Here is a 13,073-nt window from a genome sequence, read left to right on the forward strand (position 1 = left end):
ATAAATGAATGCTGGATCCTGCATTCTAATGTACTTAAACAAGCATTTATTTTCAGTTGTGACAGTATTGCTTGCTAACTTGCCTTCCATACAAAATGCTATTCCTTGAATTAAAAACATTACAGTAGACAACAAAACAGACTTAGAAATCCGATTTTATTTCTGCAGACTTAAGTGTTTTTTTTTCCTCTCCGTTTGTAGATGCCACCTCCAATGAGCAGCAAGATCTCTTCTGTCAGAAGCTGCAGCAGTGTTGTGTGCTCTTTGACTTCATGGACTCTGTTTCTGACCTGAAAAGCAAAGAAATCAAGAGAGCAACATTGAATGAACTGGTTGAATATGTTTCAACAAATCGTGGAGTGATTGTTGAATCAGCTTATGCAGACATAGTAAAAATGGTGAGTGGAGTTTGGAATTCAGTGCTCTTCCGAAATTTAAACTTGAACTTCAACTTCAGCTTTTTGAACTTCAATAATTTACAGCTATAATGGCATCCAACTGCATTGCCATTGGTAAATCTGCATATGAAACATGGCGTCATATGTTCATAATAACTTGACCTATAGAACTGTGTAGAAAGACTTTTAAAAAAATAAGTCTTTAATTATTAGTTGGAATACAATGCATGCAGGATAGTGAAAATTTAAAACTAGTTTACTGCAGGCACTAGCGTTCTGGATAAGCTTTGAAGTTGTACTCATTCAGAAAATGGAAGTATGCCAGTGCTGCATGCCTCTGTTTATTTGGGAATGGCAGTGGAATGAGGGGCTGCAGCTCTCCAGCAAAGATGCTTGCGGATACTAATGTCAGCAGAAAGGTTTATCAGTGCAAGAAGCTGATCTACTTTGTAAATACTTTATGTGGGTCTTTGGCACTGTTTGGGCCTTGGAGCACTATGCTTGAGTAGCATGAGTGGTTTGCTCAAGTTGTAAACCACAGGGTGAGTTGTACTATGCAATTTCTGCAAATGGCTTGTTGAATAAGCACCGAAGTATTTGTGGTCATTATCTGCTGACTTTCACTGGCTTTTGTTATTCATTCTGATATGTTACATAAGGGGTGTTTGATATTTCACATGCAGGGGATGTAACTGAAGGACTTCTTAAATAACTTCTAGAATATTGTCAATTCTGTCTTGTCTAGACAGTTGAAAGGTTAAAAACAATGTGTTTGGGGCTTGGATTCTCTAAATTTTGGGTTGATAGACATGCAACACATTAACTTAAAATTAGCTACTGAGTATGTACACAGACCAGTTTCAATCATGTGGCCCGCAACTTTTCTATAGTGATAGTTTCCTATATAGTGGAATCCAATGTGGTGAGCAACTGATATACGGGATTTTACCTTTGCTATCAGGTAGATAAGTGTAGAAATCTTACCATTTTATAGACAGGCTAGAGTTATAGAAAAACATTTAATAACTCATTTCACTAGCTTGTAACAAGCTTCAGAGAAGATCTAGGGCACAGTTCCTTTTTAAAAGGAGCTGGCTTTTTGTGAATGTCCCTTATGCAAAAGCGTCAAGGATGGAGTGCACCCACCTATTCCATGCTTGGTTGGGAGGTTGGGTTCTTTTGTTGGTCTTTTAGTTGCTGCTTTGTTGGTGTGTGTTTGCTTCCCCTCCCTGCCCCTGTTGCTGGTGGCAACATGCCTGAATCCTTGCGGTCTGTTCTCGTCCTGTGTCCTCTACAGCCTTTTAGAAAAGAGCTATACTGTCATGCTTGTTGAAGGGAGAAGAGATTTTCTTCTCCACCGGAGTTGTTTCTTCTTGGAGCTAGGGTGTTGGGCTGTTCTTTTGGGTTTACTGTTGTGCAAGTGATTAGGCTCTGTGAATGCTTGTTTTTCTCTCCATCAGATTTCCACCTCCTTTTCTCCCCTAAAATGACCAAAAAAAAAAAAAAAAAAAAGTGAAGAAGGTCTTAGTCTTAAATACTCAGTGAGAGCTTTGCTGAGCTTGAGACAAAAGATCTCTCCAAGCCTGAATAGTGTTTCTAGTCTCCCTGGCAACTGGCAGCAGACAAGATCTTTGCCCTGAACTGGGGATAAGGACCAGGCTTCAGGAAGTGCTCTGGATGGATTTCTCCTCCCAAACAACACTGTGGCAGGCTTGAGGATTTCCTTTGTATCCTTTGTAGCAAAACCTCCAAGAGTCTTGAAGGACTTTTTTTTTTCTTGTACTATTTCTTTTTTTTTTTCTCTTCAGTGTTGCACCATTAATAAAAAAAAAAAAAAAAAAAAAAACCCACTTTCTGCAGAGTTTGAAGGATGGGATAAGAAGAGAAATCAATCTCAGTGAAACCTCCTTCCTATCTGACTTGTAGTCAAAGTTGAGCAGGTTACATGGAGGTTCCCTTAAAATGGCCAGAACAGGCTCAGCAGCAGAAACACAGCTAACTCCTCTGCAAAGCCCCTTGTCTCTCCCTAGGCCTGGGACCCCTTTCCTTCAGCTTGCAGAGGAAGCTGCACAGTTTCATTGGAGTCGCCTGAGTCTGAGGGAGGCAAAGTCATCTCTCTCTTACAGATACCAAGAGGAAAAATATTGTTGTTCCTGACCAGTGCATAGGCAAGGTCTGTGCAGGTGAGGAGCGCTCCTAGCATTGCTTTCCTTCCCACGGTTTCTGCAAGCAGGGCAGCTGCAGAGCTGATGCTGTACGATCGTGTCTAGTGTAATTGTCCCTACTTTGCTATCATCCTGCACTCGTTGAAGTGGTAAAATACATTTCTAGCCACCATGGATGGAACCAGGTCCATAAAGACTATAAAGAATTCATTTTTATTTAGGCAAATGAGGAGGATACATGCTTGTTCCTCTTGTCCCAAGAACTTGAGGGTCCCTTTGCTAAAAATGCTTGAACCAAGAGCTAGGAAGGAGATTTGCTTACCAATAGTTTCTGAAGGGGCAGCCATGGCTGGTGCGCCTCCTTTCTAGGTCATCTAAATCAGTATGTGTGCAGCGTGAAGCTAACAGCAGGTTAGGGTTTGGCATTGCAAATGGTAACTTCTCTGAAAACTTTCTGGAAAGTTAGGGAGCTCTAGACTTTGTTGGGTTTGGGAACATAACAGACGTGTTCCTCTTCTGTGCCTGCCAGCCTCTTCTAATTTCCAACCTTCATATAAGATCTAATGTCAGTGATTTTCCTAGCAGCCTGTGGAATTCTGAACTTCAAAACACCTGTGGGTGTCCATGTCTGAATGCTAAAAAAGACTGAGATTGAGCCTGGTACCTCTCCAGATGTCTAGTTCCTTTAAAAAGTATACAGCCTATGAGGGACTCTGTCATTAAAACAACACAAAAAACTTGGAAAAGCTGCACATTAATGTGTTAACTACTCCTCCAATGGTTCAGTCTAGAAGTTGTACATTTTAAGATGTTGCTTTCTCCAAACTTTGAGGTTTAGAAAACAATTGTTGATTTTTCTTGTAAAGTTGTCCAGCTGTAAAAGCCTTTTATCACTTGTGTTTCTCAAAGCACTGTTTGAATCAAGACACCACTTATTTAAAACATCCCCTTTCAGTTATAGTAGGAGAGAGAATTACGAAAGAATTTGCCCACAGAACAATAGTGGGATTTTTAACCCAAAAACATTTTCAAGAAATCCTATTAGCAAAATGTTAGTAGAAGCAGCTCAGATGAGGAATAAAATTATTTCAAACACAATGAGTAATTGAACCAATTCACCGAGGAGACTGGCTAATACAGAAATATATATATTACATTTTGTTCCAAGTTTCAGAATCCTAAAGAGACCTATAGTGCTAATACAAGTACTGAAGACCCTGAAAAATCATCAGGCTACTTTTCTAAAGCTTCAGCGGAGAATTGCTATTTACTGCTACTCTGGGAGCATGGTCAGTAGTTAGTACTCTTGTTTTGGACTTGGAATTTATATTCTGGAATAAAACTTGTTCAATGAGGTGGTTTTGCTGAAGAGTTGACTAGCTTAGTAAGATGCAACTAGAAATAAAAAAAGATGCATTTTGAGGAAATATTAGCAGAAGACAGAAGCAGAGGTAAGGGCTTCCTAGGGAAGTTGCAGCAGGGGACTAATTTGAATCCTGGGTGTTTATCACAGATGTTTTTATTGGATAATTAATAAGCATACACATAATAACCACAGATCTCTTCTTTGATAGCTTTGGCTTTGAGATTTGATTAAAAGCTAAATTCTCTTAAACTTCTCCCTCTGCTCTCCCCCCACCTGAGCCATCTTTCCTTGTACCCCAGAATCCTAAATCCTCTATTTTTACATTAAACAGCAAACTAGATTTTTTTTTTCCCTGCTGTGCAATAAGCGAGGTCACCTTGCTCTAACCCCCTTCCATGCAGAGCATCCCTGGCCTTCTCTAGGGCATCAGTGCCAGCAGCTTTAGCACGTGCCAACAGAAGACAGCAAAAGCTGGAATGAAGGGCATGGGGGAAGTGAGAAGTCAGTTATTTATCCAAAGGCATTATATCTTGGTAACTGAGGCTGCTGATCCTTCTGTGCAGAACCACCTGGATGAATTCAGGATCTTTTAGGTCCCCTTGCAAGGTCCTTCCAGCGACCTTGGAGATTCCCTGGAAGTTGTGTGGAAGCGCCGGCTGCAGCCGGTCAGGTACCTGGTTGTGTTTAGTTGGCTTGGGGGTAGCAGCTTGAAACAGGCTTGAGCCTAAAGAATTTGCAGTTGATTGGAAAAAAGTGGCTAAACCAGTCTTTGCAAGCAAGGATAGGAAATGCAAAAGAGGAAATTAAACTTACATTCTCTATTGGATTTTTTTAAATCTATTTAACACCAGCACGTAGCGTAGCGGGTGAGACGATGCTTTTTTTGGCATCTGAAAGATTGGTCTTCTATGCAGACTTGTAAGCACTGAGAAAATTGCCGAAGAAACATCTCCACCCCTTTGAAGTTGTTTTGATAAGACTAGATTATAGTTAAAGTGGTTTGGTAGCCATTTTTCTTAACTTTTCTAGGTTGGTCTGTCTTAGATGTAAATTTTACATAACAGTTGTAAGCTTGGTTTTGACTTCCCCAATCCTTAAGACATGTTGAAATTAAGGAAAGTGAAGAATCATGAAACTAGGTATATTTTTGGGATTGTCTCTTACATTTAAAGAAAGTTCTGCTTAAGACCATAGTTAGTATTCATTGTATTTGGTGTTTCATATAAAATGGTAGCTTTTGGAGACAACTAATAAAAAGAAAATTTCAGTCTCCTTAAAAACAAATTCTTCATTTTAATGGAAAAAAAAAATCTTAAGTATGACCCGTGTCTCTCTAAAATCATAACAGGCAAAAAAGTTTTCTTGTTATTTCCCATGGGTCTGATTCAAACATCTGAGTCTTTGAATTTAGCAGGAAAATTAGAAAAGTTGAAGAATAAAAGTCCAAATAAATGTAAAGCTGATCTTACTTTATTGAAGTATAAGCTAAAAACAGTGTACTGCTTGCAGTGGGCTGCGGAAGGTTAAATGATACAATTAAACTTTTTTTTTCCTTTTCCAGATTAGTTCTAATATTTTCAGAACACTTCCACCTAGTGATAACCCAGATTTTGATCCAGAGGAAGATGAACCAACTCTTGAAGCCTCATGGCCTCACATACAGGTCTGTGATTCTTTTATTTTCAAGTATTCTTGTAGGGCTAGAACTGTGAATGGCTGTGAGCAATATTGTACTTTTTTTTTAATATCAAAATTGTTTTTTACAAGAATTTAGTGCCTGTATATGGAAAAGAACAGAACTGGTGCTTTTGTTATATGTACGACCGAATGTTATTCCTGTTATGAGTACTTTTTAGAGGTATGGAACTGTTAAAATGTGGTGTATGTATGTCTTAAAGTACATGGATATTTGGGATAACTATGTTCTTTATACAAGATGCCAGGTTTCTGGTTTTGTTTATTTTCTGTGAAATCTAGCTGGATGTTACCACTCACTCTCTTGCAGCAGCAACAAAAAGCAGCGATAGCATTTATAAGACAGCAATAGCCTATGTATAGCTTACAAAAACTCCCCATCTCCTCATTCCTCTCTTCCCAAACCCCTCCCTCCCTCAAAAACTTGACAATATCGGCGTTGTTGTTTGCTAACAGTTGGTCACTTATTTCATTGTTGTGCTCCTCTACCAATCTCGTGATTTTTATAGCATTGCGGTATCAACCACGTGATCGACTTGCACTAATGCTGTGGCTTTTGTTTTTTGTTTTTTTTATCAACTGTTAAAAGTTGAACAATCATAAATCACTTGATCACTTGTGATCCAAGCTCATATTGTGGGTAATTTCTTGCTGAAAAAGTAGCGTCCGTTACATAAAACTTGTTACGGAGCAGCTGTGACAAGTAGAAGATGAGTAGCTGCTGCACATCTGCCTGCCATCCCCTCTGAGGGGCTCAAAATGTTACTTTGTGGCTGTAATTTTACAGTTTTAATGTAACAGAGAATACCAACATTAAAAATGAGGTTTCTATTTTTAGCTACAAAGCGAGTTTTCAGGGCAGTATTTGAAACTTAAACCAAGTAAGAAAAGGTTACTGCAGAGAATAACTAACTATTCTGGGGTGTCAGCATCCATTCCCTGCACATCAAAACTCCTCATTACTTTTGGCGTGCTCTGAAGTTCTCCTTGCTATTTTTTCTCTTCCTGCTTGCAGTGAGTTGTGCTATTTTTTACAAACCATACTTGGTGTTTTCTCCTGTGCTGCTGGATGCATAGTTAGTTTTCTAGGAGGAAAAGTGAAAAACAGAATCGCCACTCTGGTTGAGTCTGCTGGCATTTGTTTATAAAATTGTGTGATAGATGGTGACTTACTAAGTTACCAGCCTGTGTAACCACTGCCAAAGACTGCAGACCTTCAGAAAAATGAGTGCCACATGCAGGGCAGCTTTAAAGCAATACCCAAGATGGTTGTTGGCAACCAAACTGTGTTGAGCAGAAGCAACCAAGATCTGGCTGTGGCTAGAATCCGTTCTTACCTCTGCTTGGCACTTAAAATTATGTTTTTGAATTCAGAAACATTAGGGTACAGGAGAAGGGAAAGACCGACTGTGGGGAGAATGGCCATCACAGCCTGCTTCCTGAAGTGGGTTGGATAGTTTCATGCTTTTCCCAAGGGTTTCCAAAGTTATTTGATACCTTTAATGGGTTGTATGTGGTCTAGGAGCAGTGAAACTAATTGTCAGGAAGTCAGGAAGATGGAAGTTTCTATAAACATCAGAACTGCATAAACATTTCCTCAGTATACAGAACTTTCCTGTGACACAACCCAGAAATGGGAATTTTGAGCACTTCTTTGTCCTATTCCCCGCTCTTCTGAAAACTCCTCTTTTTAAGGTTGCTAGCAGTGTTCCTGGTTCAGGCATTATATATGGTTCTTTGAAATACCCGAATGGTAAGCGGCTGCTGTCCTCCTGTATTAGATATGAGACATGCAACTGCTTATAGTTTGTAATCTATAAGGAGAATCATGCATTAGTGCTGATTCCTTTTATAATGGAGAGATCTACTCTAAGACCTTGTTTTCAGTACCAATTTATATCCTAACCTCAATCTTTGACGATTTACCTGCAGATATTGTTATGCATTTACATTGTATGCATGCACTGATGTAAAGCATTATGCTGTAGCTTTATTGCTTAGTTTGGCTTGTTCCTTCTCTCAATAGAGGAGTCATAATTGTCTCCCACCTCCTTCAGGATCAACAAAACATGCCCTTTTAGCCTCCCTTCAGAAGGGTGCTCTGTCCCATGATAACTGTAGTGGTTCCTGCTCTACATTTTTTGCAGGTTTGAGTATCTGTGCAAAGCATGTAGGACCATGCGTCACTGTTCAGTGTGTTCCTACTGTATTCCAGGTTTCATTTGCTGTCTTCATGGCATGAATACATCTATCATCCTGTGGCTGACTAGTAATAAGGACCTCCTCCTTTCCCCAGCTTAGAAGCATGCTAGTGCACAGCCAAGGTCTTTTGGGGCTGTCACTTTGCAGTCACGCAGTTTGATCCTATATGTGTTACACTTGGTCTTCAGGATCTTGTCCTTTCTTCTTGATGACCTGGTACATTTTCTTTGGTGGTAGCTTCCAACTTCATGGTGTCATCTAGGGTGTCATCAATAGAAATATTAATGAGACTTAACTCCAGAATTAAGCACTATGAAGCTGTGCTAATAACTTCCCTTCAGCCATATGTTTCCCATTTCTGTATGAAACACTGGTGAATTTATACAGTTCTTAGCTTGAGGGAATTTAGTAGCCATGGCTGATCCCTTTACTAAGGCAGACGATGGAGTACAGGAATACTTAATGGATTTGCTACTGTCAAGCTTTCAAAACAAACGAGCAAACAAACCCCTCTCCCCCCCCCAACAAAACCCTGTGCTGCGTAGTCAATTATGCAACTACATATACACTATATTCATGCACAGGAAGACAAGTTTCCTGACTTGCAACTTCAACAGGCCCTCACTATTCTCTCCTGCTGTCTTTTCACCTGTGGGTCTTGTGGAGTCCTATTAATTAAGGAATTGAATTCTGTAATAATAATAATAATACACTACAAAATGTGAGGGTGTTGAGTATAAACATGCAGAGGGTCGTGTTGTTTGAACTGAGTATCTAGGGTATAGAAACGCAGTGGTGTGCCAAATGCTACGTGTCTGTGTATTTATTCAGCTTTCTAATATGACCTTTCATTTTTACAGCTTGCAGTTGAAACTTAGCAGAAACACTTCAGTTAATAGACTTATTTTATGGATTTTTGTAATGTTATGGTATTTAGTTCTGTTCTTGGTGGTGGTATAAGCATTTGGAATTCTTAATATAGCAAAAAAGGAAAATATGTAATACATAGAACTTCTACTTGATTTGTCTGGTAGTAATATTTTTAGGGGATTGTTTATTAAGCTTCGACTTGAGGGAGTTAAAATATTCTTGATTATTGTTTAGTTCTTTCAGTGCCTTCCCCTGAAGGCCATAATTGAGGGGTATGGGAGGCCTGGCCAGTCCATCTTTTAAGCATGTGTGAAGTCAGTGGGACTATTTTTATGTAGGGAGGGGCTCTTTGGTGCTTTACTATCTGTATTTTATACCCATGTGTATGGTGTACTGTAACTTATTAAAAACTCTTCATTTCAATGCTTGTAGTTGGTGTATGAATTTTTCCTGAGATTTTTAGAGAGCCCAGACTTTCAGCCGAGCATTGCGAAGCGATACATTGACCAGAAGTTTGTACAGCAGGTAAGCACAGAGTCCTTCTCCCCACGGATTTAAAGATCACCTCTCAAAATGAAGCTGGCTGAAACTAAAGCTTTCACTTTAACAGGGATTAAATTTTAGTTGTTACTACAATGCTTTCTGCAAAGCATTATATATACAGGACATCATACCATGCAGCTAATTAGTAACTTCTGAAACACTTTGCAAAGTGTAGAGGTTGATATCTGAAAAGAGTATAAAAACTCCTGTGTTTGTGGAAAAAAATATCCAGTCATACTTCCAGAGAAATCACTTGTGTGCTGGTTGAGTTATTTTACTGCTTTTGTCATTGTGATTTTTCTCCCCCCCTCCTTTGTTCTTCTTCTCCCTGTCCTTCCCTCTCACTCTTCCACCCCTGCAGAAGTTTATCATGGTAAAATCTGTATCAAAGCTGACTTTCTGTTTTTGTTTTGTCTTCTGTAAAAAAAAATATATATATATTTAATGAGATGTGCTCCATCATCTGCTAAGTTGTTATGAGACAGTCTTGTTTTCTTTATTGTCCCGTGTTAAATACAAAAGAAAAAATAAATGGAAAAAATGGGAAAATTGAGAGAAATGATGCTTCACTGTGCAAAGTAACTGATCAGGAAAATGAATTGAGATTGAATATTAAATGTAACTCATCAGGAACATAGGCTCTATTGTTTTGATTGACGCTATCCAATTATTATCCTTTAAAGTAGGGATAGCTTGAAATTTTAGGCCCCAAAGATAGATTTGTATTTTCTACTTCTGTTAGGGTTTAGCCAAGACTTGCAGGTATCATTTGACTTGCTTTGTCTAAAACAGACTATTATGTTATGGTGCTATATTTCTAGTGTCTTGGGTACAAACCTGTTATTGTCTTAAACTCCTGTTAATCAGTTTTGGTGGAGAGGGAGAAAAAGATAAAGCTTTTAGAAAGTAAAGACTGTAACCTCTGTGCTTCCACTTCAGCTTGGGACCTGTGTTGCTGTTGACTCTTTTGCACCTTGCTTCCCTTTCAGTGGAAATCCTAGGTGGGAGGGAGACAAGCAGGAAGATGCTGCTGTGGGTCCCTTTGACCAGAAAATCTGCAGCAAGTCAGGGCAAGGAGCTGCAGGTTTGAGAGGGCAGTGTCTTGTGCTTTCCAAAGGTCTGAATTGGCTTTCCCAGCCAGGAGCAGCTTTCTTAGCAGCAGGCAGAGAGGGAGCTGGAACCAGTTGCCTTTGGGTTGGGAGCAGCATTGCACTATGGCAGGGAAAGGGGAAAGGTACCAGGACCTAGTGGCTATGTAATGAAAACTCAGTTTCTGGGCATTTCAAATCCAGATGAGTAAGTGCATCACTCTGCAGTAAGGGTAAAGTAGAAAATTGCTTGAGTACTTTCCCTCCCCACCTTCAGAAATTGCATTTATGTTTCTATTTATTTGGCTTTACTGTTCCTGTTTCTAAGCATCCCCTTCCTGTCTGTTTGACTTTCCCACAAAATCCAGGCCTGAAGCTGCTGCGAACAGCTGGCTGTGAATGGCCTGTTTGCTAGTTGATCTTGGAAGCCCTCTTTCAATTTTTAATTCCTGAAGTTTGACTTGACCTTTCTAGAGAGTACGAGAGAGACATCTCTGAGTGAGAAAAATGTGGACACTGGTGACACTGAGACCTTCTAAATATAAAAATGAAATGAGCCTGAGCAAGTTTCCAAACAGCTGTGTCCCCTGCCATACGTTGCATGCTATAGACGTTCCTAAGTTTGCAGACCTGGCCTGAGCAGGAGATGGCAGTGACTGCTTGAGCAAATTACGAACTTGTTTAGCGTAGTTACCATCTCTGGATTTGCTCTTGCTTGGACACAGAGCGGGGAAAAAGAACTTAAAATAATGACTTGCCATGGAATTGTAGTGTGGCATTTTCTGTGTCTTTGGAAAGCTTCCTACAAGTCAAGAAAGAAAGAAAGAAAAATCTCTTTGGAGTATCATGCTGTCTTATTTGGGGTGTTCAGTCTCTATTAGCAGATAACCAGAACCTGACATTTCATAGCATATGCTTAATTTTGATGAACACTCATATTAAATTATGAATTCTGATATTTCTTGCATCTAAACAAAAGGAATCGTGTTCATCATCCAGAGTAGATGAGCAGAAAATGGCAGGAGGGATTAGCGGAGAATACTGGTGCTAGATGGAGTCAGAAATTACTCAACTTCTACATGCTGTATTTTTTTTTCTATAGCTTCTAATGCATTATCATCCCATTAAATATAACACTTTATTTTTTCCCCGAGGAAATGTACATAATTCTTATCCCTATCCATTTATCCTGCAAAATGATTTTGCGGAGAATTATGCTTTGCTTAACTTGAAAGACAGGAAGGTTTAAAATGAAGAACAAGGTTTTAATTAAGAAGCTATAATTATCTGATACAAATGTAATTAATTGGGGAATCTTAAAAGCTGACTGAAAACCACTAGGGTTTGATAACCTCGTTCTTAATTGTTTCATTATTTTGATAGTGTCTCAGTTTTTGGAATGGCTTTGTCTGTATACAGGCTTCTCAATAGAATACAATTTCAGGTCAAACATTCTCTTTATTGCAAAGCTGTAAAGTGCAGGTAAAATTCAAGTCAGTAACATGATGGCAAAGATTTTTTAAATCTTCTAAAATTAATATATTTCAATTTAATTTTTAAAGTTGCTGGAGCTCTTTGATAGCGAAGATCCACGAGAACGTGATTTCCTGAAGACAGTTCTTCATCGAATTTATGGAAAATTCCTTGGTTTAAGAGCATTCATCAGGAAACAGATAAACAACATTTTCCTCAGGTATGCTGTCCGTGTGCGTGACTAGGCTGAGGCTTCCTAGCTCGCCTCTGCAGTTACTTGTTCTTGAAACACCAGATTTGGTTCTCCTATCTGGGTGTCAAATATTTGAAGCTTATTGAAGACTCTTCTATTTCTAACTTCTGTTTCACTTTGCCTCTTTGTGTCAGGTTTATATATGAAACCGAGCACTTCAATGGTGTTGCTGAGCTTCTTGAGATATTAGGAAGGTAAGTTTGATAGGATGGGGAATAAATAAGAAATGTTACTCTGGGTTACTCTGGAAAGCTTCAGCTTTCTTGCTTTGAGAAGGAAGGGGGAGAACAAAGCTATTTTAGTCAGTAGAGATGAAGTGCTGTCACCGATACCTGCCATTCTCTAGTCTGTGACTGTCCAATTGGAAGATGGACTAGAACTTGTCCTTTCACTGCAGATTTTAAAGGTGGTCTGCAATCTGCTTAAGAGTACTTGTTTGCCTCTAGCATGATATGTGAATATCAAAAAAGCATCTGTCCCCATTCTCACCCCCCCCCCGCCTTTTTTTAAAACCTTTGGAAATAAGCAGTACTGTCTATTCTTGGTCCTTTCCTAATAGTTTGTCTTGATTCAGAAAAGCTAGTATTAACTTTGGCCCTCATGTTTTCATCTGCAGGCTGATTTACTTCAATTGCGAAAATTTTAAGAGTTAGAGCTTACTGTCATTTTTGCCCTTAATTTGCTATTTTTTTATTTTTAATTTTTGAGTTTTGTGCGGTATCAGTTTATTAGTATTTCAAAATTGTTACAGATATATTGCACAGTAGAAAAATTCATAGATGTTACTGATTCAATGAAAAATTCCAAGCTCGCAAAACTACATTTGAATAAATCTTTATGAAACTAACAATTTCCTTTCATCTGATTTTAAGTTTGTCTGAAACATAGAAACATTGTCAAAACACATGTTCAAGCTGCAGCATTAAAGCAGCCTTTACAAGGTGCTGTGCCCTCAGGTGTGTGGCCAAGTGTATTTTTGTTTCCCTGTTCTTTTCAAGTTACCTTTGAATGATTGTGGGT

At 39.0% G+C, this 13,073-nt stretch overlaps 1 protein-coding gene across 1 annotated transcript in view; it reads left to right on the forward strand.

Moving 5' to 3' along the window:
- Positions 1-13,073, forward strand: part of PPP2R5A (protein phosphatase 2 regulatory subunit B'alpha) — a 37,402-nt gene that overhangs the window by 15,540 nt on the left and 8,789 nt on the right. The window contains exons 2-6 of the mRNA XM_088532048.1: positions 202-398; positions 5,491-5,592; positions 9,129-9,221; positions 11,890-12,020; positions 12,188-12,247. Of these exons, the coding sequence (XP_088388174.1) occupies positions 202-398; positions 5,491-5,592; positions 9,129-9,221; positions 11,890-12,020; positions 12,188-12,247 (583 nt within the window). The remainder of the gene's footprint in view (positions 1-201; positions 399-5,490; positions 5,593-9,128; positions 9,222-11,889; positions 12,021-12,187; positions 12,248-13,073) is intronic.

This window comes from Tinamus guttatus, unplaced genomic scaffold (genome assembly GCF_059628265.1).
Source record: "Tinamus guttatus ecotype Peru unplaced genomic scaffold, ASM5962826v1 Tinamus_guttatus_pri_ptg000033l, whole genome shotgun sequence".
NCBI classification, from domain to species: Eukaryota; Metazoa; Chordata; class Aves; order Tinamiformes; family Tinamidae; genus Tinamus; species Tinamus guttatus.